This window comes from Daucus carota, chromosome 9 (assembly GCF_001625215.2).
Source record: "Daucus carota subsp. sativus chromosome 9, DH1 v3.0, whole genome shotgun sequence".
In the NCBI taxonomy this organism is placed as follows: Eukaryota; Viridiplantae; Streptophyta; class Magnoliopsida; order Apiales; family Apiaceae; genus Daucus; species Daucus carota.
Window position 1 is genome coordinate 35,128,985 of NC_030389.2, and position 25,765 is coordinate 35,154,749.

At 33.9% G+C, this 25,765-nt stretch overlaps 3 protein-coding genes across 6 annotated transcripts; 1 reads left to right on the forward strand and 2 right to left on the reverse strand.

Annotated features, from left to right (window-relative positions):
- Positions 1-403: 403 nt before the first annotated feature.
- Positions 404-9,129, forward strand: LOC108203006 (helicase-like transcription factor CHR28). 4 transcript variants are annotated; one of them, XM_017371682.2, is made up of 13 exons: positions 404-597; positions 1,164-1,395; positions 1,481-1,618; positions 1,699-1,878; positions 1,966-2,345; positions 2,647-2,718; positions 2,814-2,891; positions 3,083-3,989; positions 5,078-5,208; positions 6,578-6,799; positions 6,986-7,510; positions 8,124-8,333; positions 8,737-9,129. In XM_017371682.2, the coding sequence occupies exons 4-13, from the start codon at positions 1,704-1,706 to the stop codon at positions 8,842-8,844; spliced, it is 2,808 nt and encodes a 935-aa protein (XP_017227171.1). In that variant the 5' UTR covers positions 404-597; positions 1,164-1,395; positions 1,481-1,618; positions 1,699-1,703; the 3' UTR covers positions 8,845-9,129. The 4 variants fall into 4 exon arrangements, with proteins under 4 accessions (XP_017227171.1, XP_017227173.1, XP_017227174.1 ...); XM_017371684.2 differs by having other exon boundaries at positions 1,204-1,395; XM_017371685.2 differs by having other exon boundaries at positions 1,258-1,395.
- Positions 9,130-10,682: 1,553 nt separating this feature from the next.
- LOC108200577 (mitochondrial import inner membrane translocase subunit TIM50) lies at positions 10,683-15,234 on the reverse strand. Its single transcript, XM_017368783.2, has 11 exons — positions 15,097-15,234; positions 14,598-14,861; positions 14,197-14,285; positions 13,781-13,817; positions 12,972-13,033; positions 12,687-12,800; positions 12,499-12,603; positions 12,298-12,396; positions 11,843-11,999; positions 11,618-11,720; positions 10,683-11,027 (listed from the first exon to the last, which is right to left on the reverse strand). Exons 2-11 carry the CDS (start codon positions 14,827-14,829, stop codon positions 10,982-10,984), a joined length of 1,044 nt encoding a protein of 347 aa, XP_017224272.1. The 5' UTR covers positions 14,830-14,861; positions 15,097-15,234; the 3' UTR covers positions 10,683-10,981.
- Positions 15,235-18,229: 2,995 nt separating this feature from the next.
- Positions 18,230-19,453, reverse strand: LOC108200911 (GEM-like protein 4). Its single transcript, XM_017369185.2, has 3 exons — positions 19,140-19,453; positions 18,924-19,004; positions 18,230-18,823 (listed from the first exon to the last, which is right to left on the reverse strand). Exons 1-3 carry the CDS (start codon positions 19,270-19,272, stop codon positions 18,372-18,374), a joined length of 666 nt encoding a protein of 221 aa, XP_017224674.1. The 5' UTR covers positions 19,273-19,453; the 3' UTR covers positions 18,230-18,371.
- Between the last annotated feature and the right edge of the window lie 6,312 nt (positions 19,454-25,765).

The window sequence follows — 25,765 nt, forward strand, 5'->3', positions numbered from 1 at the left end:
TTTGTTCTGTATACGATCGAACAGAAAAAGACCATACGATCTCCCTTACGCTTATTATACATAAGTATATAATAGTACAGATGAGACTAGAGATGTTCAAAAAATCCGAAATCTGAAATCCGATCTGATCCGATCTGGAAAAAAATCTGAAAAATCCGATCCGAAAAAAACCCGGTCTGGCCCGGCCCGGCCCGAGGGCCTAAAACAGGCCTAATATTTTCAAAAAAACCCGGATAAAATCCGGATTTTTGAAAAATCCGGGCTTTTTATAACTAAACCGGGCCTAGTATTTTTGGAAAAGCCCGGCCCGGCCCGGCCCGATTTTTAAAAAAGCCCGGCCCGATCTGGTTTGAAAAAAATCCGGATTTTTTTGGCCCGATCTGGATCTGGTCCGAACAGATCTTTTGTGCATCTCTAGATGAGACAAGGACTCGAGGAGACAAATTATGAACCCACTCCAACTTTAAACACTCCTCCGCTTCTTTGCATTCCCGTTAGGGCTCCTGTTCGTTTTCCCCTGCAAATGCAAAACCCATTCGCAGTAACTAAAATTCACCTCTTTTCACTGTCAGTGCATTACAAAACCACCATTTACAGGTAAAAAATTCATGTATGTTTAGTTTTACTCGTTTTTTATGTTTAGTTTTACTCGTTTTTATTTTGGCCTGCACATTGTTTCTTGATTTTCTTGATTATGGTTCAATCAGTGTTGTTAAGTTGGAAATTGAGTTTGTTTTGTTCGAAAAATGTGATTTTCTTAAGATGGTCAGTCTTGATTGTGCTTAATGTTGTTTGAATTTAAGTGGGTTGTCATTAAGTTATGTAAAAGTGAGTTAATTTTGGGGTTTGGTTCTTGCATGTTTGTGTATGTATTTGTGGATAATTGGAGTGATTCGAGTTTTAGGGCTCGTGGGAAATGGGGGTGGTTTGGATTGATGCTTGATCTTATGTTTGTTGTGCTAGTTTTTGAGTGGATTTTTTGTTTAGCCTAATGATTTTTATAATGTAGCGGAAGAATTGATAAATTAAGCATCTGTGTGTGTATTTACTAATGGTTATGTGTTGTAATATTTTTGGCTTGGAGGAAATGGTGCTGGTTTGGTGGATGTCTGATTTTCTGTCTGATTGTGCTAATACACGATTTTTTGATGATTCTTTTTAAGCTATTTTGCGGAATTATAGACGTGTTGCAAATGTCTTTAGGCTGGCTTTAGTTGTAAAGGAACATATTTCTTGTGGCTGAATTGGATTTTCTAGAAATCAGTTCATCAGATAGTGACAGCGATTGGGATTTGGACGAGATCAAGGCAGCATATGATCAAATTGATTTTACTGATTCAGTCAGTCCCGGGGATATTCTGTAAACAGTAGATAATGCTCGTCCTAATCTGATAGGTAGAAGGTTATATGTAGCATACATGATCTGAGTAGGGAAAACTGTTGGTGTTTCTAACACATATCTTTAATACCGATTGTACAGTTTATGGAGAATCTTCCAGAGAACCTCCTACTGGAGCATATACTTCAAATGGTACTTCAGCCAAACCAAGCCAAAGATCGACTACGAATCAGAGGGTTCTTCCACCACGGGCAAACACATCCAGTACTGTGATAACAGGTGAAGCTGGCCTAAAATATGACTTTAAATGTATTAGTGTTACACCGTTACTATAATGTAACACTTGTGTTTCAATGTAGATAATATGAAACGGTCGCGTAAGTTACATTCCCAAGCAGCTGTTCAAGACAGAAGCTCATTAGACCATAGCCACCAAAAGAAGGCTGGAAATCACAGGTCATCAGATACAACTAACAACTCAGTCCTCTCAAACTTAAAAACAACTCAGGATACAAATTCTACGAGTCCGGCTCGTAAAGGTATGCGCTTCTATCAATTTAAAACCTGCACAATTGCAGCTTTTACCTGATATTGATTGTCCTAAATTTCATCTATATTTGATACAGATTATGATCAATTTACATCCCAACAAGGCTCTAAAAGGTCCCTTCCAAATTCTATTCCGCCGCAAGTACCTAACCCTAGATCTTTTTATTTAGCGGAGAATGTGGGTAGCAGTCAGATGCATGAAACATATGGAAATACTTTCTCTGCAGCACGAAAATTGATACACGGCATGGAGCTTGTGAATCGAACTGGACAGGGCAGTGTTGATAAATTTATGTCCACTACCAGTGGGAGTAGGATTTTGCCTCTGTCCATGATGCATGGAAAATCTACTTCAACGTCACAGCACGCCAATTCAGTTGATCCTGTTTTTCGGTCTATGACTGGTGAAGATAGAGCAGAATATGACGAGAGGCTATTTTTTCAAGCTGCCTTGCAGGTCGTATTCTCTAGTCATTATTATTATTTATACATATCCCTTTGTCATAATTGCAGATGACCTTATTCTGAATTGCTTCCTAGCTTGTTATTTGCTAACTATGTGGTAGACGTTGTAATTGTACATTTGAAAGTTTAAGTATATAGTAACTCACCCAGTAGCACCTTAAGTCTTCATCCAATAGAATCCAGGTAAAGGTTAGAGTGGTTTATTGTGACCATTAACAGGTGCAGCAGTGCATTATATTCTACTTAGGATGTTGCAGAAAGTTCACATTTAAGACGTGCTCAATATTTTGCAGGATTTAAACCAACCTAAACTTGAAGATACTCTACCTGAAGGTTATATGACAGTCTCCCTGCTTAGACACCAGGTTTTTTTGTGCTTTTCTTTAATTTCTCCCAGTCACATTCGTATCCATTACTCTACATGGTCTTGTTCAAATGCAGAAGTTTATATTGTTTACAGAAAATTGCATTGGCTTGGATGCTTCAAAAGGAAACTAAAAGCCCTCACTGTGCTGGTGGAATTCTTGCTGATGATCAGGTATAATCATTAATAATATAGATCGATTGTGTTTAGCATCTATCACTATAGAATTTGTGGAACGTTCTCTAACACCTTTATTGTAATGTTTCAGATTTCATTAATTAAAAATATTGCCAGCTAGCATTTACCATATATTGTGATCCAGTTGGTGGGGCATTTCTCTAATATCTCTGTTCTGTTTCTTGCAGGGCCTCGGTAAAACCATTTCAATGACAGCTCTTATACTGAAGCAGAAATTTTTACAGTCGAAAACCAGACCAGAAGTTGCAAGCCAAATGACCGCTGAAGCCTTAAATTTGGATGATGACGAGGATAATGAAATCACTGTTCTTGATCAAGGCAAACTAGATGGAGAATCTAATGACCTTGAATTACTTCCAGAAGCAAGAACTTCTAGACAAGAATTTAAAAGTTTGTGGCCTCAAGCAGGAACTTTGGTTGTCTGTCCAGCAAGTGTGCTTCGTCAGTGGGCCAGGGAGCTGGATGAGAAAGTTGCAGCAGAAGTTTCACTTAAAGTTTTAATTTATCATGGAAGCAATAGAATTAAGGATCCTGATGAACTTGCAGCGTATGATGTGGTTCTCACAACATATGCACTTGTGACGAATGAAGTTCTAAAACAGCCTGTGGTTAATGAGGACGACGATGATCCTAAAAATTGTAAAAGAAATGGGTTATTTGATGAGATCTCTACAAATAAGAAAAAGAATACGCTGACAAATTCGAGGAAGAGAAATCGGAAAGGTAAAAGAAGAAATGGCATATCTGATGTTGACTTGGATTCTGGTGCTCTTGCAAGAGTGCGGTGGTTTAGGGTCATATTAGATGAAGCACAAACAATAAAGAACCACAGAACACAGGTGGCCAGAGCCTGCTGTAGTCTTAAAGCGAAAGTAAGATGGTGTTTATCCGGATCGCCTATTCAGAATTCAATTGATGAGTTGTTTAGCTACTTCAGATTTTTGAGATATGAGCCATATAATGTTTATAAATCATTTTGTGGTATGCTAAAGCACCCAATTTCATTAAATTCCATTCAAGGTTATAAGAAGCTCCATGCTGTGCTGAGGACTGTGATGCTTCGACGGACTAAAGGTTATTTCCTTATTTTGTCAAGCTTTTTCCTTTTGACTGTCTTTTACATGGATAGAATCATAATGGAGCAGGATAACATACTTTATCACAGTAATGTGTTTCTTTCTGTATAATTTATAAGGTTACGTAGTCACTTGTGTGTTTAATATTCCTATGTCTATGAGTGTGAATCCATGGTCAGGATTCTTTATGTACTAGCCTCCTTTCTACTCTAATAATTCCTTGATTCCGACTGGGGACTGAAAGCTGGTAGGTAATGGAAGAAACAGAAACTGTAGATTGAGTATGATGAGAGATGTGTACAGTCAACATTGTTTACAATATTACATTCTTTATATGTGCAAGTCAAAAACAATCAGAATTGAAGTAGAAACGAATAATGTATTAGGTCAAACATTGATAGTTCTCGATGTCAAATATAAGGTCATACATATCAAACCTATTACTAAACACTACTAATTGTTTTTAAGGGGTGCTTGTACATATAAAATTTTAGTTGTACTACTAAATTTTTATTTTTTATGGGTTAGGGGGTGCTTAAGCCCCCTTGCTGGATCCGCCCCTGATTCGAAGTGAAAAAAAATGAAGCAGTTTCTTTGAGTTCAGTTAGTAGACATGAAATTGATGTGTTCTTAGTTATATGTATGGTTTAGCTGTTTAGGTTACACCTAGCATAGACGTAATTGTTTTGAGCCTAGTCTGTAGGGGTTTTAATTTCTCCATTTTGTGTATGTATTGACATTATTTTTTGCCCTTTGGTTGTGCATAAATACTGTTGTCTGTCAGTTTGGTTGCAAACAAATATGGGAGTCACTTGGGGTAGAGATTGTTTTATTGTTCAGTTTCCCAGGGTTTAGTATATCAAGTCTTATCTCTTCTGCTTCTTGCTATTTATATCTGTGATGATATGACTGCAAATTGAAATCATTATTACTTGTTTGTTGTAGTAGTTCACAGTTATAACTCGGCATTATATTTACATAAATTGTTGTCTTTATTCAACAGGCATGCCTCCTATACCTCGTCATTTGTTTCATATATGTAGCATTATCTGCAATCATATTGATATTTATCCTTTTGTGGTCCAGGCACAGTTATCGATGGAGAGCCTATCATTACATTACCATCAAAAACAATTAATTTAAAAAAAGTAGAATTTTCTGTTGAGGAGCTGGCATTCTATCAGAGACTTGAAGCTGAATATCGGTCGCAGTTCAAAGTATGGTTGATTAGAAAACATCCTTTCAGTTCTGTGTTTGTTTGGTTTTTTTTTTTTTTTGTTATGAGAAGCTGACACATATACATTATGCTGTCATAATTAAGTTTGTAAGAACCATATAATTCTTGTAAAATTGTACATATACAACATACCCTGTACCCATGCTTAAAAACATATATGCACATAGTCTCAAGTGTATTATTGTCTCAGGTAATAACATCCTTAATTAGTAAGTCCGAGACTCGGCAATAATTCAAAATACATGAACCTATCTTAAAGTAAATCATTGACTGGATCTAATACTTCTCAGTTCTGATCAAGCTTATTACGGCGCCAAGTCGAGCCTCGGCGCCCGGATACCTTGGAATCGACTAGTCGACAAGTCGCCCGACTAGTCGTAAAAAGCGACAAGTCATTCTTGTACATATTTTTATAAAATTTAATATATAAAATATAGTTGAACACATCAGTTTATAGTTTGAATCAAAAGTAAAAGATAATAAGCAACAGTGAGATGTATACGACGTAGCAGATTGTTAATTCACATATAAATTGAAGCCAGAAAGTAGTGATAGGAAAGAAATAATAATGTGAAGTTGAAATGAAAAAGATTAGGGATATACTTATATGTTGAAAATGATAGGAATATCGCATAGCCTAAAGCCAAAAAGTAGTGACAGGAAGGAAATAATAATGTGAAGTTGAAATGATACAAAGATTAGGGAGACACTGATATGTTGAAAATAAGTCGCCAGACTAAATAAGTCGTTGCTTGACTTTTCTATAAAACTGACTTGTCGACTAGTCGTCGACTAGTCGACGACTAGTCGTCGACTTGATAACAATGGTTCTGATTGCTTTGTGGTCATTGTTTCACATTTTCTGAAGCTATAGAATCTCTCTTTCATTCATGAAATAGGGAAAAGTTATATGGCAAGCCAAGCCAAACTTGGCTATAGCTTGTATACTCTTCATTTGGAAATGATTTTTCTTACAATCCAACCCTGTACATGAAATATAAATGTATGAATGAAGCTGTATATCGATTATCAAGTCTCATGTAAATTTCATGTCTGTAGGGCCACTTTTTTTATGATTTAAATCTGCAGTATAAATTTTTATGCCAGATCTATATTTCTTCTTCGATGCGATTATAAGAAGTATTATTTACAAAACATCACGAAGCTTGATTTACACCTTCATTCATGTATGCCAATCACATCTACAGTCTTGAATTCCCACAAAATAGTTTCAGAAATCCGGGGTCTAATGCTTTAGGAAAGCTCGGCAGATTGTTACCTTTTTATAAATCTAAGATATAGTGATGAAATATTTACTATGTCTAAAATATTTTATTTTAAACATGCAGGCATATGCTGCTGCTGGAACTTTGGGTCAAAATTATACAAGTATAATATTGATGCTCCTGCGCCTTCGGCAAGCTTGTGACCATCCACTGCTTGTTAACGGCTCCACTTCAGATTCTGTTGAAAGGTTTTCCTCAGAAACGGCAGCAAGTATTCCTAAGGATATGCCAATAAACTTATTGAAGCGTCTGCAGTCAACCTCAGCCATTTGTGGTGTGTGCAAGGTGAGATTTGTAAAACATATATATTTTCATCTGTAATCTGGTGTGCGTTTCCTGTATGATGCATGTCTTCCTGTATTCCTTTTGAAACCTTAGTTTGTTAACGCGGTTGCAAATGCTATAATCAGTTTTACTATTTGCCTGCCCCTAGATCTTTTTATTTGACTACATATTCTGTATGATTTACAGGATCCACCTGAAGATGCATTTGTCACCATGTGCGGGCATGTTTTCTGCTATCAGTGTGTATCAGAAAATTTGACGGGAGAGGATAATATATGTCCTTCACCAAGATGCAAAGAAGAACTTGGTCCTGACTTGGTATTTTCCAAAGCTACCTTACGAAGTTGTATATCTGATGACCAAGATGATAATCCCTCTAGTTCCTCCGTGCACGAAAAATCTAGAGTTGTGCAGAGAGACTACATTTCTTCTAAAATTAAAACTGCTTTGGAGATTCTTTTGTCTCATTGCAAGTCATATGGGGGGATTTCTTCAAGTCAAAGGGAGGAACTATCAGATTCAGGCAGTGTATGTTCAGATGCACAAACCGAAGGGCCAGGAAAGGCCATTGTCTTTTCGCAGTGGATTGGCATGTTGGATTTAGTTGAAATGGCATTACTTCAGACTGATCTACAGTATAGGAAACTTGACGGTACAATGACATTAACTGCCAGAGACAAGGCTGTGAGAGAATTCAATACTGACCCTGAGGTAGCTATCATGAAATTTTATGTTATTTTCTTACTTGTCCCAAAAACATACATTTCTTGTGTTCTATTATCCTAAAACCAATTTATGTGATGTCTTGTTTTTTTTGGTAACCGTTAATCACAAAAAATTTATTTTACACATGCACCCTGCCCCCACTGGGGTTACTCTTGTACCTAGATGAGGGGGTATCCCCTAGTCTAAGTCTCTGCGGATAATTATTTGAGATGTCTCAAACTCAGGTTACAAGATTGACACATCTGCCGTATCTTTGTGAAACAGTTACCAATTTACCATGGTTTGTTGAATATGTGTAGAACATATCGTACACAAGATATAAGGTGAAACTACCTTGTAAAGTACATTTAGTATTATAGGACTGTAAAATTATATAGTATTCAACTTATTCATCAATTTTGGATATGGAATCACATGTCATATGATTTATTTAGGGATGCTGCACCATTTTCTTAAACTATTAATCTTGGCCTCTGACTTATATGCTTAAAGCTGAAATTTCTAGGCCAGTTGAAATCACATCCCATTTAACTTGCTTTAATTGCGAATTATCATAATCTATTATTGGTTCCATATATTATAAATATGCTTGTTTCAGGTGACAGTTATGCTCATGTCCTTAAAAGCTGGTAACCTTGGTCTAAACATGGTTGCTGCCACTCATGTAATTCTTTTGGATCTTTGGTGGAATCCAACTACTGAAGACCAAGCTATTGACAGATCTCACGGAATTGGGCAAACTCGTCCTGTTACTGTATCACGGATCACTATTAGCAATACAGTTGAAGATCGGATATTAGCTCTTCAGGTATGTTGCAATTTCTTGTTTTAAAGTATGAGGTTTGTCTTGCTTTGACTATTAACTCTTTCGAGTGGTCGGGGTTTTTTCTGACAGAATTTAGGGTGATCGATTAAATCCAATCTATATGGCATATGCTTCTATAATTTACGCCATAATTATTTTTCACATTATTATCAATACAACTAAATGAGGCCTCAGATTCTATTTTCTATATTGTAAAGATTTTATACTCGATACCTAGCAATAACCTGTAAATTCTCTGGAAGAGTATATTTCCAAAGAATCAAAAAGGCCTTTCATTTTCTTTCCTATGCTGAAACAAATTCTAGGTCCTGTGTATGAGCGAGGACCATTGAGTCAGGTTTGTCTAGGAAAACTAATTATTTTACACATGATTGTACTTTCGCAGGAAGAGAAAAGGAAAATGGTTGCATCTGCATTTGGTGAGGATCAGAGTGGGGGCACAGGAAGCCGCTTAAGTGTGGAAGACTTGAGATATCTGTTTATGGGGAATTAGTTACTCGTTTGAAAGTAGTAAGATTTTCTGGTGTCTTTTGGGACATGGTATGTCTGAATTTCTAATACTTCCAGGAAACTAGTTATTAGCAATTAAGTGTAGATACTATCGGCTCTAGTAGAACTTATGGCCGTGCTCTGCATAAATACGCCACCAGTTTTTGGGCCAGCAAAAAGCACTGTTCTACTTTTTTTTTTTGAACGCAAGCACTGTTCTTCTTGTCATCAACTTTGTAGCTACCATGTTGGAATGGATGTATATATTAGTAATATCTTATATGAAGCAGCTAGTAATGACTTATTGCCTAGATCACCTTTTTACAGTAGCAACTACATATTCTTCTTCTTGCTCACTCTTGAAACAAAATTCTGGGAACTTGAGTTGTAGAGGACCAGCGTGTTCATCGCATTTTTAAAATTGGGGCGCAGCAGCACATTTGGTATGGTGTGATGATGAAATGAGCTTATATCAAAATGTATAGTTTGAATTTAGAAAAACTACTTCTTGTTTATCATAAAATGTTTACGATTGCCGTAATAATTATTTAAACAGTCGGAAAAAAAAAGATAGCGAGGAGAACTAAAATTAAATAAACAGATATCAATGTAAAATATTGCTGGTGTTTGGCGGGTTTTAAAAGTCTACACTTCGAGTCGGAAACAACTTATTTGTATTGTTTATGTAAAAAATTTATAAGTCAATGAAAAGTTGAAAATTCTAAATTTTTAGCAGACTATTTCAGTGACGGGTTTTATATCAAATTGGCCACCCATTGCTTTAAAATATCTCACTTGATCTACCCATTTCATCAGGGACTCATTTAAACCATTATAAACCAAATATATATTATTTTACCCGCATCACTATTCATACCTCTTTACTTGATCATTTATCAAAGATTAACCATTTAACTTTTTACTGCAAAACCACTTCCAACACTTTCATAATTGCCTCTAGTATTTATCAAAATAATTTGGAAATTTATAAAGCAACATAGTTAGGGTGGTCATATAAATATATATTCATAGCTATATATATTTTTAATTATTTTAATAAATACTAGAGACAAATATGAAAGTATTCGAAGTGGTTTTGCAGTAAAAAGTTAAATGGTTAATTTTTGATAAATGATCGAGTAAAAAGGTATGAATAGTGATGTGGGTAAGATGATATATATTTGGTTTACAGTGACTTAAATGAGTCCTCGCTGAGAATGGTGGGTCAAGTGAGTTAATTTCACGTAACGGGTGGCCAGTTTAATATAAAACCCTTGTACCGACTTGTTTTTGAAGTTTTATTTTATAAACATGTATGAAGCGCTTTAAAAGATAATTTATTATATTTCTTATCATATATTCATATTAATAATTTCTTATCATATATCCATATTAATAATTTTATATCCGATAAGTTGTATATATCAAAATATTTATTCTAACACATTATTTTTTGAAATTACTTTTCACCTATAAATAATTTCTCACCATTCTTTTTGGTCCAAGACAAGCAGCCCCCCGTACTGAAAAAAACCAGGTGGACAAATCGGTTTTCAACTTCTACGCAATAAACCTGAAATAAGTAACACAGTTGTTTGAACATTTTAAACCAGTACCCTTTTTTTTGCATAAGGCTATTACATCTTTAATTACCTTTCCCAATATTTACATAGGATACTGTTGGTGAAATTATAATGGCCAAAAACTGGGTACCTAGCAAAGTCCAAATATATGCTGTCATAACAATAAAATTATACTTATAACAGTCAGCTGCTACTGTATCGGATAAACGCAGAACTGGTATATAACCGACCCTTTTATAAAGTATAAAAAAATTCCAGATATAAAAAAAGTTTATCTATTATGCTGATAACCTGTCACCACATAGTCGTACCATTTATGTTAACTAGACACAGATAGTTCAGAACGAATCTGGTAAATAGGTGACATGGGGTGAGAATTGTTATAAAGATTCCATCAGACATCAGACATACAAGAAGTATTACTTCAAACTGCAAATCGCCTACAAAAAATGGATACTAATTTCTAACTCCGCAGATGTTTGAAATCCTATATTCTCAATCAAATGATTCTACCTCCATTGATTTCAGCACCCAAAATCAAAATTTCATCTTTGTACTTCAACGTCTCCACAGCCGTCCCTGTTGCTTTTGCTCCTGCAATTTCCTGTATTGACAGAGGATAAACGGATAATGTCAGATTATCAAGATCTGAAACCTATCAACAGTCCAGGCAAATATATTAAGCTACTAGTGAACATAGGTGTGAAAGCAGATGAATGAAGCTCCTGATGAACACAATTAAGCAGGAGGGTATGGATGATCTAATAATAAATACTGAGTCAAACTTGTACCAAAAAAATAAGAATATGAATATAATCCTTTTTCTTAAATTATGAAAACAAAATTAATTAGTGTGTGTGTGTGTGTGTGTGTGTATATATATATAATATGCAAATATGAATAGATTAAAACACTAAAATACTGGATACTCTTGAAATTCATAAAGTCTATATTATACTCTATTCAGTTGATATAGATAGAATCAATACTAATATTTCAGTTCCGTTTGTACTCGATGCACAATCCTAGTAAATGACATGAAGTAGGAGGGAAACTCAGATATAACTTGCATGCCGTTGACCAACAACAAGATAACCGATGCTCAGTTTTCTGAGTCGAGTCACAACAGAGACATATGCTTGAGAAAATTTATTTTTCTGTAAAAGACCGTATATAGATATGCCAGCAACTTACTTTTGAACCTCCTTTGAACGCTCAATGAACTCTTTAGCTATATCACGACCTTTATAAGAAGCTATAACAGGGCGGATATCAGGTGGTCTGTGTGTAGCAACATCTGCACCAAACCAGTGGCGAATATTTAACATTGTAACAGAACAAAGTCATACAGTCAACTTAGTTTGTCCATCACACGAACACCCAGATGTATTTTCAAATCAAATTTCTTGCATAACTTACACTCAAGGAATGGAATAATATCCAGGAGTTCTGTATCTTCTGTTTCACCCTTCCACTGCTTTATGGGTACACAATTTTCTGGCTGAAGGCTAGTCTCTAGTGCATTACCACTTAAATAGAGGATGCGTGAGGGATCTCTATTCAGCATTGAGAGGTCCTACATAAACACCATAATAATTTGAATATTATTTCAAGTGAATATACGCGTAGTTGACTGAGGTGCATAGAAAATGATTTCCACTCAAAACATTACATCTAGTCTCTGTTAAAATTTAAAAATGTAATAAGCTCGAGAAATGCTGCATGATAAGAGTCTACCACTACAACTAACATGGATAAGTCCATAACTAGATATTTTTGGGATTAGGGGGCAACTTAGCTGAAATTTCCAAGTTATGTTCAGTTAACTGCTCTGGACTCCTAAATAACTGATGCATAATATGAAAAAAACTTACTCGATAATGTTTCTGGTCTTGATATTTTGTCGCAGACCGCGATAGCCTGAACCTTATGTAGTGGTTCGGGTCCAACCTCTCAACAGAAGGGTCAACATACTGCACATGCAAATATGTCCAATCACTCTTAAGTGATGCTTAGAACTGGGTAAAGGCAAAAAATAACACAGCAAATATGATTTCCATAAATTCATAACATACCATACTTAGCTGATCTGAATACACTACAATTTCATAAAATTTGGCCAGATGTTCCAGAAAGGCATCAACACCAGGTCTTTTGAATGTTCGCCAACCTCTATCACGCTTCACATTCACAAATTCAAATTAGAAGTAGCCACAAAAGAATACAGCAGAAATATCAAACACATCTTAAATAAAATTTATACCTTCCAGTCAGAGTATATCAATGTCTCATTTAAATCCAATACTAGTGTAAATGCTCCCTGCTCCATGGGATGCAAATCTGGGAGAAGCTTATCTGATGATGGTTCAGTAAATCCCTAAAACGAAATTACATTATTCAAATAATATAAAATAAGATGTTATCATGTGAGACGGAAACAGTAGCCAGCGATTACTAATAATTATAATCTAAAATCCCAATTCCAGTCATATCAAATGAACAGATTAATAGAGCAACCAAATGATGGGCATTTAGATTCAGCACAAACCCGAACATGTTCTTCTATTGACCTCCTTCCATCTATGTAAGCCTCGAGCAACTTGGCAGGAACTGAGATGTTAACAAACAAATTATACAAGTTAAATTACTACACATACTAAAGAACTTAAAACAATAATGGTGACACACAAAACTATTGCATACTAGCGGTGGATTCGTAATCCAGTGTATTTGCAGATTTTAGTACATTTTAGTGCATGCATCTATGATCTCAACTGTTCCTTTACACTGAAAGGGTGGTAAGCAGGTGTCTTGTTAGTAGAAGAGCATGCTTTTAACAACTATTAGTGCTATATGACTTGAAGCATAACAAGCTATTTAAAGAATCTTGTAGTTCTTCAGATATATTGTGGGATATGATTAACTTATGGGTTGCCAATTGCCATCTGGGTGTACAGATCTAAGAGTTTCTAGAGTTCAACTGTCATAGATCTGAGCAGGGAGTGCCATCATTTCTGTACTTTTAATTCTGTGTTGGGGTTGGCAACTTGGCATATTAATTTGGTCTTTCATAGTTTTTATCTCTCTTTTTTCTTTTCTTTTTTGCTTTTACGGTTTGTCTCTGCTGTTAGTGAGGTTTTCAATATATTTTTGGTGTGGCCAATTAAGGAGGGTCTCTCTTTCTGTATTTCTTACACCCCAAAAAGAGAACACAGATCACCAGCACATAGTTAAGGAGGATGGGGTCAACCTAGCTGACCGTATGTATTCTATGCCTCCCTATCCGTTGACAGAATGCTTATTTATGACAAAAAGTACAGCAACTAAGTAAAATTTGTTATAGAAAGAAACTCTAACCTGTGGCTGCAGCAGAGTAAATCATTGCTTGATATTTCTGCAAACAGATATGAACTTCTAAATCAAAATAACCAAATACCAGTTATTATGACGAGGGATCAATTTAAATTACTTGTTTAGGAGTAAAAGATCACCTTTGTATCAACTTAAGTCTGCCAAAAATTCTACATCATGATAATAAAAATGGCAAGTTACCTACTAACTTGTCATAATTTAAGACCTAATAAACACGTGACCTGTGCTAATTGAGCCAGTGCCACGATTAACCACTGTCATTAAGTATTTGTCTATAAAAAACTTAATGCATCCCCAAACCATATGGGCAAGTTGGTTCAAGATCTCAAAAACAGAGAACAATAGGCCAAAATTGTTGCAAAACACCAACCACATATGAAATTATACGAAATTATACTCACACCAAGTGTTGTTCCATCATCTTTGCCGGCAACATTTGCAGATGCACAATAAGCTTTAGTCTTCTCCTCAATTTCGTCCACACTATATGCTGGAAAGAAAAAACAGAATGATCATGAAAGGGAACACAACAGAAGACACCTACAGACTACAGGCCTGCTGCTCAATTCATCATTAAGCTCGATCAAAAAATACATACAGTCAGTCCATTCAATATATAAGCAATTCACATTTACCATGCTTAATTAATATATTATACTTATTTACAATATCTATCGCAAATGTAATTAGCCAAGTCATCTAAATATTAACATTAATAAACGATAAAAAAGTTAAAACTAGACACAAACAAAACAATGTCATCAATTTTTTATAGCCACAGAGAGATAGTATTTTGTAATACCATAAGTTGCATAACCAGTAGCCCCGAAGAGTCCAGCTATGGACGCAATAGCACCGTACTTAAGCAATTTCATACCAACTCCAGCACGAGGAGGCGGCGGTAATTCCTCACTAAAAGCCGCTGCAGCAGCCGCCATTTGCTGTTTTGGGGTATTCACAGCAGCCGAATAGCTCCGCTTGTCAAGTCTCTTCGACACCGAAGAGATGATCCGTGCCCTAACTATCGCCGACATCGCTGATCGCTAATTTGTCCTCTATCTAGCAACTACATTAACATAATAATTCAAAAAAATTCTCACACACAAAATTTAAAAACATGTATAAATCGTCCCTGAAATTCCATTTAATTAATTATATCGATAATCGATTACAGATTAAATTAAGAGTATGGTTTTGTGTGTGAGGGAGAGAGACCGGGAGAGAGAGAGAGAGACGGGGAGAGAGGGAGAGAGAAACGGGGAGAAAGGGAGAGAGAGACGCGGAGAGAGGGAGAGAGATACCTGACTGAAAGAAACGTCGTCGTCGGGAGAGAGGATGATCGATCGGCGTTGTATGTACGGAGAGAGGAAGTATGTGCGTGTAGGGTTTAAGAGGGGGAGGAGTGAAGAGCATATGATGCTACTGGACCTTGAGACAAGTTAAACAATGCTTTTAAATTACCCAAGAAATGATGGATTCTAATTTTGAAAATATTACTGTACTAATAATAATTACTAATAATAATAAACAAATTGCTTAATTTATTTATGATTATTATTTTTTGACAGTTTTTTTTGACAGAATTATTTTTGACATTTGATACATAAAAAGATAAATATTTAATGATGTTTTAGTAAATAATATAAAAAGATTTCGTTTAAATGAACGCTTTCTAGAAAGAGTGAATATATGTTTTCACTGTATCTTCCCTTCCTTACGGTAACATATTTTTTAGTGCTCGGCTTATTTTTACCTACATAATTTCATAACTAATTTTTGAAATTTCATTATCTAAATAAAAATTTTAATATTAAGTTTTTTGTTCAAAAAAATAAAAAATAATTTATAAAACTAAATTATCTGACAGTATTAAAATATATGTCGCGTCTCTATTTCAAATGTTCATTCTCTATTCCAAATATTATCAACCTAGAAAAATAGAAAATTATATAAATTTGTCAATTAAATAAAGAATATGTTAATTGAGTTCATAACATATTTATGAGATATATTTGTTAGGACATGACCACCGTTTTTAGAATATTGTTGAACTTGCTTTATTTGATTATATTCATTATTGTTTAACCGTCTCCTCTTTCTATTTAAAATTGTTTTTCATACTTGTCACACAAATAAAATATTAAATTGAGAAATAAAACTGATCAAATATAAAATCAAAAAAATGATACACTCATTTTTCCTATGATACTATCATTTTTTTGACTTCTATCTCTTAGGTATTTATGGTTATATAAAATTTAATAGAATTAACTTTAGATTGTAAAATAAATTGTATATTTGAAAGATGTATCGTTTAACATTAAAAGATCCAGCTCTAGTTACAACATGTACACTGATGACAATCATTCAAGTCATCACACAAGCAGCTAGTTGTGACTCAACTAAATGTGGGAGACTGCCTGATAGAGTGATCTATATTAGAAACCCCACGAACCAGAAATCAAAATCATCCCCCGTTATGTACTTGCTACTTGATCTTCCCTAGTGGGATCACGACCTGGATAAATTGTACACACTAACTTCAGATCATATACAATGTAGTGTATTCTGAACAATGTAACATCTATTTATAGTTACCTTGTAATGTATTCTTAACATATCTCCGGTTGAAGAAAATACTTTCACTGCAAAAGGCAATTCTGTCTGTCGAGATAAAGAGGAGTCCTGCAATTGGACCAGCTGTCGTCGAAAGATAGCATTGGGAAGCTTTTAACAACTTCTCTCCTCTCATGCTGAATTTCTGGTTGAAAACTTTAGTAAGCCCTCCTGTTCGGAGAATCATCACCCCTAGGTTCAGCTTGCCTTTCAGTGTTTCACTTATTCTGGGGCCTAATTTCATTGCAGAGAAAGAGATGTCAGATCTTGGAGAAACGATAAATGATTGAGATGGTTGGCCTAATGGAGCTCATTATGCATGATTTCCCTCTGATATCAGTAAGATTTTTAGAAGTTATTACCATGCTCTCTGATTCTGAGTGCAAAACTTTTGGTGCTTTTACTCTAGCATCTATGACTTGTTACTAGAAGAGATAATATTAGACGACGACAGAGGAACACATACTCTGTTGCAATAGAAAATTAGCATTCTGAGAGGGATTATAGCATTGTAATTCGAGATTATGGTCCTTTAAAAGGTTGTCTAATAATTTCTCAGTTGAGTATGCTGCTGAGTCGATTGGAATCCCAATTACAGGTTCTTGGACTTGATTCTTCACATTTTAAGAATGACTGCTTTGAGATTGTAAGATATCAAGGTTGAGATGAGTCTTGTAAGGATATGAACTCTGCATAAGGTATATATATACATTAAAAAAATTATGACTTGGGTTGGTGCATTTGAGCTTTTAGTTACCTGACTCATCCAACCATCATCTACATATCAAAGGCCCCATTATTTCACTCTTAACCGACTTAGATTTCAATTAGGTCAGCTGTTAAATCGTTCAATATCAGCACATTGCTTAGTCTTTGTATGCTGACACAGTGCAGATGTGGAACTGAGCTGGAACTTTGGATTTGTGAGGCCAGCCTGCTTTTGACACCAAAGATCCAAAGCCAGAGAGATTTAAAGCTACAGTTTATGCAGTTCTCCGGTTGAATTTAAGTATCTGAAGCAGTCAACCTGCAAGGTTCTTTTTTCGGTCTCTTAGTGTCCACAGAAAATGAAAACTTATGATATCTCTTTCAAAATTTTGTTTTAAGAATTAGTAAGCTAAAAGACCAAACAACGTTAGTGAGGTCCAAACTGTGTCTACGAGGCCAGCAGAATATGCTTTCAGGAACACATTTATTCAATTTTAATTCCATCTTACATCAGAATTCCCAAATTGCCAACTTCAAGATTCATAGTACAAAGCCTCGTGAGTTATGAGAGTATTACATTTGTATTTTCCTGTCGGGTACCTATTTCTTTGTTACATCAATTGCTAAAGCATTTTAAGATTAGTAGAGTATTCATCTGACAAACTGCAGTCTGAAGATTTAGAAGGATATGCAGACATCGTAGTCACTAAAGAGTAACGACCAAATATAAGCATTCATTTTCCATACAGGCTCCTCTATTCCATCGTTTACATAAGAGTAATTTTCTACTAAATATAGTAGGGACTAGGAACCAAGCAAGTCCTGTAAGAAAGTAACAAATTTTATGTAAAGACCATCTTTGCTTGCATGAGTAATATAGAATGATAAGAAAAAGATTCCACTGCTATTTCTGAAATCCCTCTTGTTCATTGCTTCCACGTGTATATATTTAGTGGTCTTCTTTGTGAGATCTCTACCAAAATTGTCTTATTGGCATGTAACAGACATGTGTTCAACCTTTGGAATCTCAAATTTATACAAGACGACATGTGTTTAACCTTTGGAATCTCAAATTTATACAAGACGAACAAGAACGATGAGACATCAAAATAGTATGCACCAGTGATGGATTTTCATTAAGAAAAATGAATATTTGGTACATATATATTGCCTAAACATACTGCCTAGTCCCATGGCCATAACACCGAAATACATATATGTAACATGGGAAGAATGAACGTTCGTGTCGTGGTCATTGAGATTCATACACTGCTAGCTGAAGAAACTTGTAAGTTCTCTGATGGTTAAGAAATCCCATGAACCAAAACTCAAAGTCATCCTCTGTAACTATATCTATATACTTTCTTGATGGATCTTGGACATTTTCACTTTCGTTTGCTCTTTTTATCTTGTTCAACGGAACTGAAACCTTGTAATGAATCCGAATTAAATCCCCTGTTGAAGTAGAGACCTTGATTGATCTTTCACTGCAGAATGCAATTCTATCGGTTGAGATAAATAGTAATCCGGCTATTGGACCAGCAGTTGTGGATAAATAGCATTGTGAAGCCTTCAATAGCTTTTCTCCTGATCTGACACTGAAGTTTTGTTTGAACACTTTCCTGACACCCCCTACTCGGAGAATTTTAGCTCCCAACCTTAACTTTCCCTTCACTGTTTCACTTAACTTAGGTCCAATTTTCACTGCATAAGTTGAAACAAATAACATTTAAGTAACGAATTGTATACAAGAATCAGTAACAAAACCAGATGATATATGACATTTCGTAAGCTCAGAACTAACCATGATCCCGGATGCCTTGAGCAAAATTCTCCACTTTCATACCAAGTTTGTTTATCCCATCCTTCATTAACTCTATCGTGCCTGCAGTTTCAAGAAAACTCTTAATTACAAAAGCATCCGGTGTAGCTTACGTAAACAATCAAAAATGTATGTGTGTACATATGATTAAAATTTTCTTTCTTTACATTTCGTGTACTAAAGAAAAGAGGTACTTACTCTGTCTAAATTTTGGAGATGCATAATATTGATTGCAAGCGATACATAAAATTCCTTCTTGACACATCTCAGCTGGATATACTGTTGAGCTGATCGGAATTCCAATAACTTGTCCTGGAATCTGGTTCTTCATGTTAAATTTTTGACCAACTGCAAATTGCTTGGTTCTCTGTAGGCCTCTGGTTGATCTTTACTTGTTTTCTGATGTGCCTTGTAGGATGAGTTACAACAACGCGTCTTACATGGTATTTATAGCGCAATTGAGAAGGTTAGTGGTATTTAACTTTACGCTGCATGACTCATGTTTGGCTCATCTATGAGACAAATGTGACGAGGCATGCATATTTTAAGATAAGACATGATAGAAAATTTATGCCCTGCTTTGTAAGCAAGCTAGCCGAAGGGTCTTAAGTCCCTGTCGGTATACGTAGGTATTTCCCTATTTTGTACAATTTTGTTATAGAGCAACAGAAAGTTCAGGGCCTGGAAGTTAGCTGAACTCAAAACCGAGCAGAAAGTAGTTGTTGCTAGTCTGAAACACAGTTAATGGTTTAAGAGAGCTCGCCTTAGCACTTGAATCGCGGAAAAATTAGAACGTTGATCGAGTTGTCAGAAGAATCTGGCTAAATATCAGACAGAAAATAAAACAAAAACAAAAAATCTTGCATAGTACAGGGACTTTTAATCATGCCAAGCATGATACTGATAGATCTTCTTTTACAAAGTTGAATCAATCAAACCATCTGATGTTTGGTCAAAACAAGTAAATTAATCTCATTGTGTATATGATTTGATTAAGGAAAGGAAAGAGTAGGTTCATCACATGCAAGTCATAAACAGCTGGTGCAAAAGTTTCAAATGCTTATGTGGACTGTCATCAATCTTTAATCCTTTTGTATCATGCATTTTCTTTATCTTGATGTCATTGATATATTGTAATCTTTGCTTATTAAAACATTAATGTATTAGTTGGTAAATTAATCCCTTTAATGTTGTTCCTCTAATATATAAGAACGTGTAGGACTGTAAATAGTTTAGGATATTCAGTGGTTGATAAAACTTTTAGCGGATCAGATCCTTTTAATTAGGGCAAACATATTTTACAAAAAAGTTTGGCATATACTGCAATAGAATTCCATCGATGTAGAGAAAGTCTTACACGGACCCTGGGACTATAACTAATCCAAAAATTAATACAATAAAGATTGTTTTAAAGCAATTAAATAAAGAAACAAGCTCTGTTATTTGCATAATCCCATGAACCGCATACAAACAAACTCTATTATTCACATCATTTATATCACTTGGCTATACGTTTAATAAGATAAATTCAAGATTAATTTCATAACCGCTTCTGTAATGAATATTGATGTACGGTAAAGGTCCAAAAGTTATTTACTTTGTAACATCTTCCATATTAATATAGTTATACAACTATACATTAATACAGATATGATTCATGTATATATATAGTCATTCCTTGTGCTTCATTTTCAAAACTTAATATAATATAATTTTACTGCATCATCTCATCACAAAAGGTAGAATTTTTATACTACTTGCTTCACAGAAAATGAAAAATTCCTCTGTTATGCTTTTCATCTCTCTTGCGATGATATTGGCGATTTCAGGTTAGTTCATTCCTGCAAAAAATATTTTAATCTCCTTAATATTTCCATCAATATAGATAATTTAAAGTTACATCATGTGCAGGTTTAAGATTGTCAAATGGTTTAGCTGAAGGGATAGTTGCTCGCGCTCCATACCATGCAGGGGCTCCAAACCATATATTGAACGCATACGATTGCAGTAAAGATGAAAGCATATGCAGCAAACGTTGTCCGGGATTTTGCTTCTATTGCTATTGTGATAAAATATCTAAAACTTGTAATTTTCATTGTGAATTGTGAATAGTATAATTATTGAGCCAAGGGCTTAATAAATGATTTACCACATTTTTATGAATTAATAAGGCAAGTCTTTATCTCAATTGGTGATTGTTTTTATTTTCATTGTACTAAAATTGAGTATAAGTGTCTTTCATATTTTTTAATACATCCTATAATCGAGAGGGACTACAAGATTAAGATGCGTTTAAGAACTATGATTGGGAGAGTGACCATGACAATAATAGCTTTAGAATGCCTTCTAAGAATTCAACAAACTTTAGTGATAATGAACAAGATTAATCTAACATTAGCCTAAATAAGGTTTTTTTTTATGTGTAACAGTTTGAAGGATGCGATCATTAACTATGTTGTTGAAAATAAAAGGGATATTTAGTTTGCTAAGAATGATTTGTAGATGGTTCAGTCTAAGTATGGGGAGAATGTCCTTGGTATTTATATTCCAGCACGATTGATGTTGATGGAATTTTAGACCATAAGCTTAGCTTTGTGTGGTCTCTGATTGGATGGCTAGGAAATTTGGAAATCATATGAGATTTAATCTTAAGTGGAAGCCGAGAGAAATTCAACAACACCTAAATGAAGTCCACGGTGTGTTAATTTTGAAAACCATTGTTAATTAGCAAGAAAATAGCATTGTCTGGAATTGAAGATGATATTGCTAAACAATATAAGAGATTATATGATTATGGAGTTGAGGTACTGGGATGAGCGTGCATATCCAGGTCCTGCTCAGGCTTCATTGTTAGCACCTTTTTGCTCTTGGCGAACTCAACTGCATTTTGGTGCACTGCCAACAAGATTCAATCAGACCTTAAGTATTTGATTACAGTAAGCAAGTAGCTGCAAATATCAGAATTGTTGAACATCTTGAGTTAAACATCAAAAAAATTTCAATTACTTAAATAAGTTTTTTAATAGATTTTAATTAAGAGTAGATGTATTCAGTGATAAAATAAAGATTTAAAATTCTCACACCATGGAACCGGAACTGAATATTTTGAATACAATTAATTTAATTTAATGGCTTGTAATTTCTCTATAGACAATAAGATCTTATAGATACTGAAAATAAAAATATTTGATCAGATGACCCCATCATAATACGAGTCTTATTTAATTCAGGTCACTTGCTGAGAATGGTTGTTAATTCAGATTTCTATCAGTTTATCCTAATGTGACTATTTGTCTCACCTGAGGTCGTTCGATGCTCGGTCAAAAGATAAAGAATGCAGTTACAATTGACACCAAACTTAAGTCTGATATAGATAAATGTAATTCGTAGTACCAGTCTTTCAGTTTGAATTTGGGTGTTACACAGTTCTTTCAGTTTGAATTTGGGTGTTACACAGTTACTGTTTCTGAGACAGAGAAAAAGTTGCATCTCTAAATATTTGAGTACATGTTTTGATTCTTTTGCATCTTAAAAGTTCTGCATCTCTGGATATATGAGTACATTAATACGATATCATAAAGAAGTTGGTTTTGAAATATTATTATTTTTGTATGGTATTTATGAGTTAGATGCCATCCCTATTCTACTCAGGCATGTATTCTTGTTGAGTCTTATCCCTTTTTTGCAAGACAGTCCCTGGTTATGTTATTAAAATATTTGAGACATTGAGGAGACGAACAATCTAAATTGCTCCATCCAGCTTAATAATTTTTTTAAAAAATTAGAGGACTCATAAATCACCAAGAAAAGTGTGCATGGTAAGTAGTTGTTTCATTATAGAAAATTAGTCATTTATATAGGTGGAAATTAGTTAATTTTTATTATAAAATATTACTACCTTAATGTAGATTATGAAGTACTTAGAAGATAATAATATTAAGGGAAATTTGTAAAAATACTCATATTTTTTAATTTATTTTCAATAATATGGTCAAAATTGCGTACATGGTTGCAACGCTAGCCGAAAATAGTTAACTTTTATGTCGCAAGAGTTGCAATTGAGGTTGCATATATAATTACACGGTATTTTGAAAAAAAATTACAACCAGGATATCTTTGAAAAATTCCCTAATAATAATATATAAGAAAATTATAGAAGAAGAGAGTCGTTACCATGCATAACTTTATAATACATTACTTGTACAAACTCGGTAAGATACACGCTTCAGGCTAAGTGATTTTTGGATTTTATTAACATAATTATACATCGTTTCATCACCATTGCAGACAACATACACAAAAACAACTTATATGTATACCTTGTGTGTGATTTCTCCTCTCACTACCATCGTCTTCGTTTATAACCACCGCCTCCAATAATAACCAACCGTCGTCTCTTTATCAACCATACAGATTTGCTCCTCCTAAAGATAGCTCTCAGCAAAGCTGTTCCTTTATAGCTCTTTGATTTCGACAATAAATCTACTCTTCCAAAGGTGGATCTGGCAATTAGCAAAAACCTTAGTAATAATTTGTTGTAGTATGTAAAACTAATGATAATTCGTATTAGTTATCATAATTTATTATCAAGTTTGATGCCTGTAGTGTATATATATTTTGTTTGCTGCTTAACATGAATAATTACCTGGGACAGGAATGGAGTCCGACTTAAATTGAAAAGAAAGGAAGAGGAAAGCAACGAGACCAAATGACCTAAGCATACAAAAATTCTATCAGACATTTTCGTCAACAGAAAATATATTTTTAATTAATATGTAGCATAACAAAAATATAAAATAAAATATCAAGAAATTCTGAAAATTTATAATAAATATTAAAAAACATTACTTACAAGTATACCATCCTTGAGCATTTTCTTCATTGTTTAAACTAAAAAAAAAAAGATAAATGATCAAGCATTTCAAAACTATTAAATTTTGATATGTCCTCCGCTAAGAAATCATTATTAAATTTAACAAACAAAGATTTTTGATTCATTTTTATGCCTAACATGGAACTCATTCAAAACCTTAATTCGAAGAGGAACCACAAGTCTATAATTTATATGTAAATCTAGATCTGCATTCAATGTATGTAATAGCATATTAAAAACAATGGAACACATGTGTATAAAATCATATAGAATCATCCCATCCATATATGAATATATTTATTTGTAATTTTATAATTTAACTACCTGTTGGCACATCGAGCCGAAGTTATCATCCATTATACAATTAGTACCAAAAGTTCTATCAATTGACAACTCTAGCCAACATCACAAACTACACAATATTCATATCTTAAAATACTCAATTTTATTTTAAGAGCTATATATATCAATATTTAACTTGTTAATAGAAAGACAAATTTTATAGAGAGGAGAGGAGGAGGGGGTTATGGTATATGGAGAATGACTGTCAGGGTTTTTATAGAGGCATGTAGAAGGATCGAGAACGATTGAGACATTTCTCATCATTAAAATATGTTCTTATTACTAAATTGCCCTTAAATTTTAAATTTCTTACATTATATATATATATATATATATATATATATATATATATATCAAATTTAAGTAACATTTATAATCACCAAAAACATTTTGGTAAAAAAACATCTCGGTTAGCCGAGGTCGAGAATCTTGTAAAATATATACATGTGTAAGTGTGTTCAACTATAAAAAGTAATGTTTTTATTAAAAAGTACAAGTTAAATCATTTACCAAACCTAATAGTCGAAGGAATAAAACAACTATATTTTATATTTCATATTATATTTATTTTTTAAAATATCCGCTATATAACATAATTCAGTTGAATTAAATCTGTTAACAAATTTTATAATATGTTCAATTTATAACACATAATGATAACTCAAAATATTGATCATACTATATCATACATAACATTTAAATTAAAATTATTTGAGTAACATTTGTAATTTCTTTAGTTTGTAACTTTTCATATACTGCAATAGAATTCCATCGATGCGGAGAAAGTCTTACCTAGACCCTCGGATTATAACTAATCTAAATATTAATACAATAAAGATTGTTTTAAAGCAATTAAATAAAGAAACAAGCTCTGTTATTCGCATAATCCCATGAATCGCGTAAAAATAAGCTCTATTATTCACATCATTTATATCATTTGGCTATACATTTAATAAGATAAATTCAAGATTAATTTCATAACCTCTTCTGTAATGAATATTGACGTACAGTAAAGGTCGAAAAGTTATTTACTTTGTAACATCTTCCACATTAATATTGTTCACAACTATACATTAATACAAATATGATTCATGTATATATATATAGTCATTCCTTGTGTTTCATTTTTAAAACTTAACAAAATATAATTTTGTTGCATCATCTCATCACAAAAGATAGAATTTTGATACTACTTGCTTCACAAAAAATGAAAAATTCCTCTGTTATGCTTGTCATCTCTCTTGCCATGATATTGGCAATTTCTGGTTAGTTCAATCTTGCAAAAAATATTTTAATCTCCTTTACAATAGTTCCATCAATATAGATAATTTAAAGTTACATCATGTGCAGGTTTAAGATTGTCAAATGGTTTAGCTGAAGGGATAGTTGCTCGCGCTCCATACCATGCAGGGGCTCCAAACCATATATTGAATGCATACGATTGCAGTAAAGATGAAAGCATATGCAGCAAACGTTGTCCGAGATTTTGCTTCAATTGCTATTGTGATAAAATATCTAAAACTTGTAATTTTCATTGTGAATTGTGAATAGTATAATTATTGAGCCAAGGGCTTAATAAATGATTTACCACATTTTTATGAATTAATAA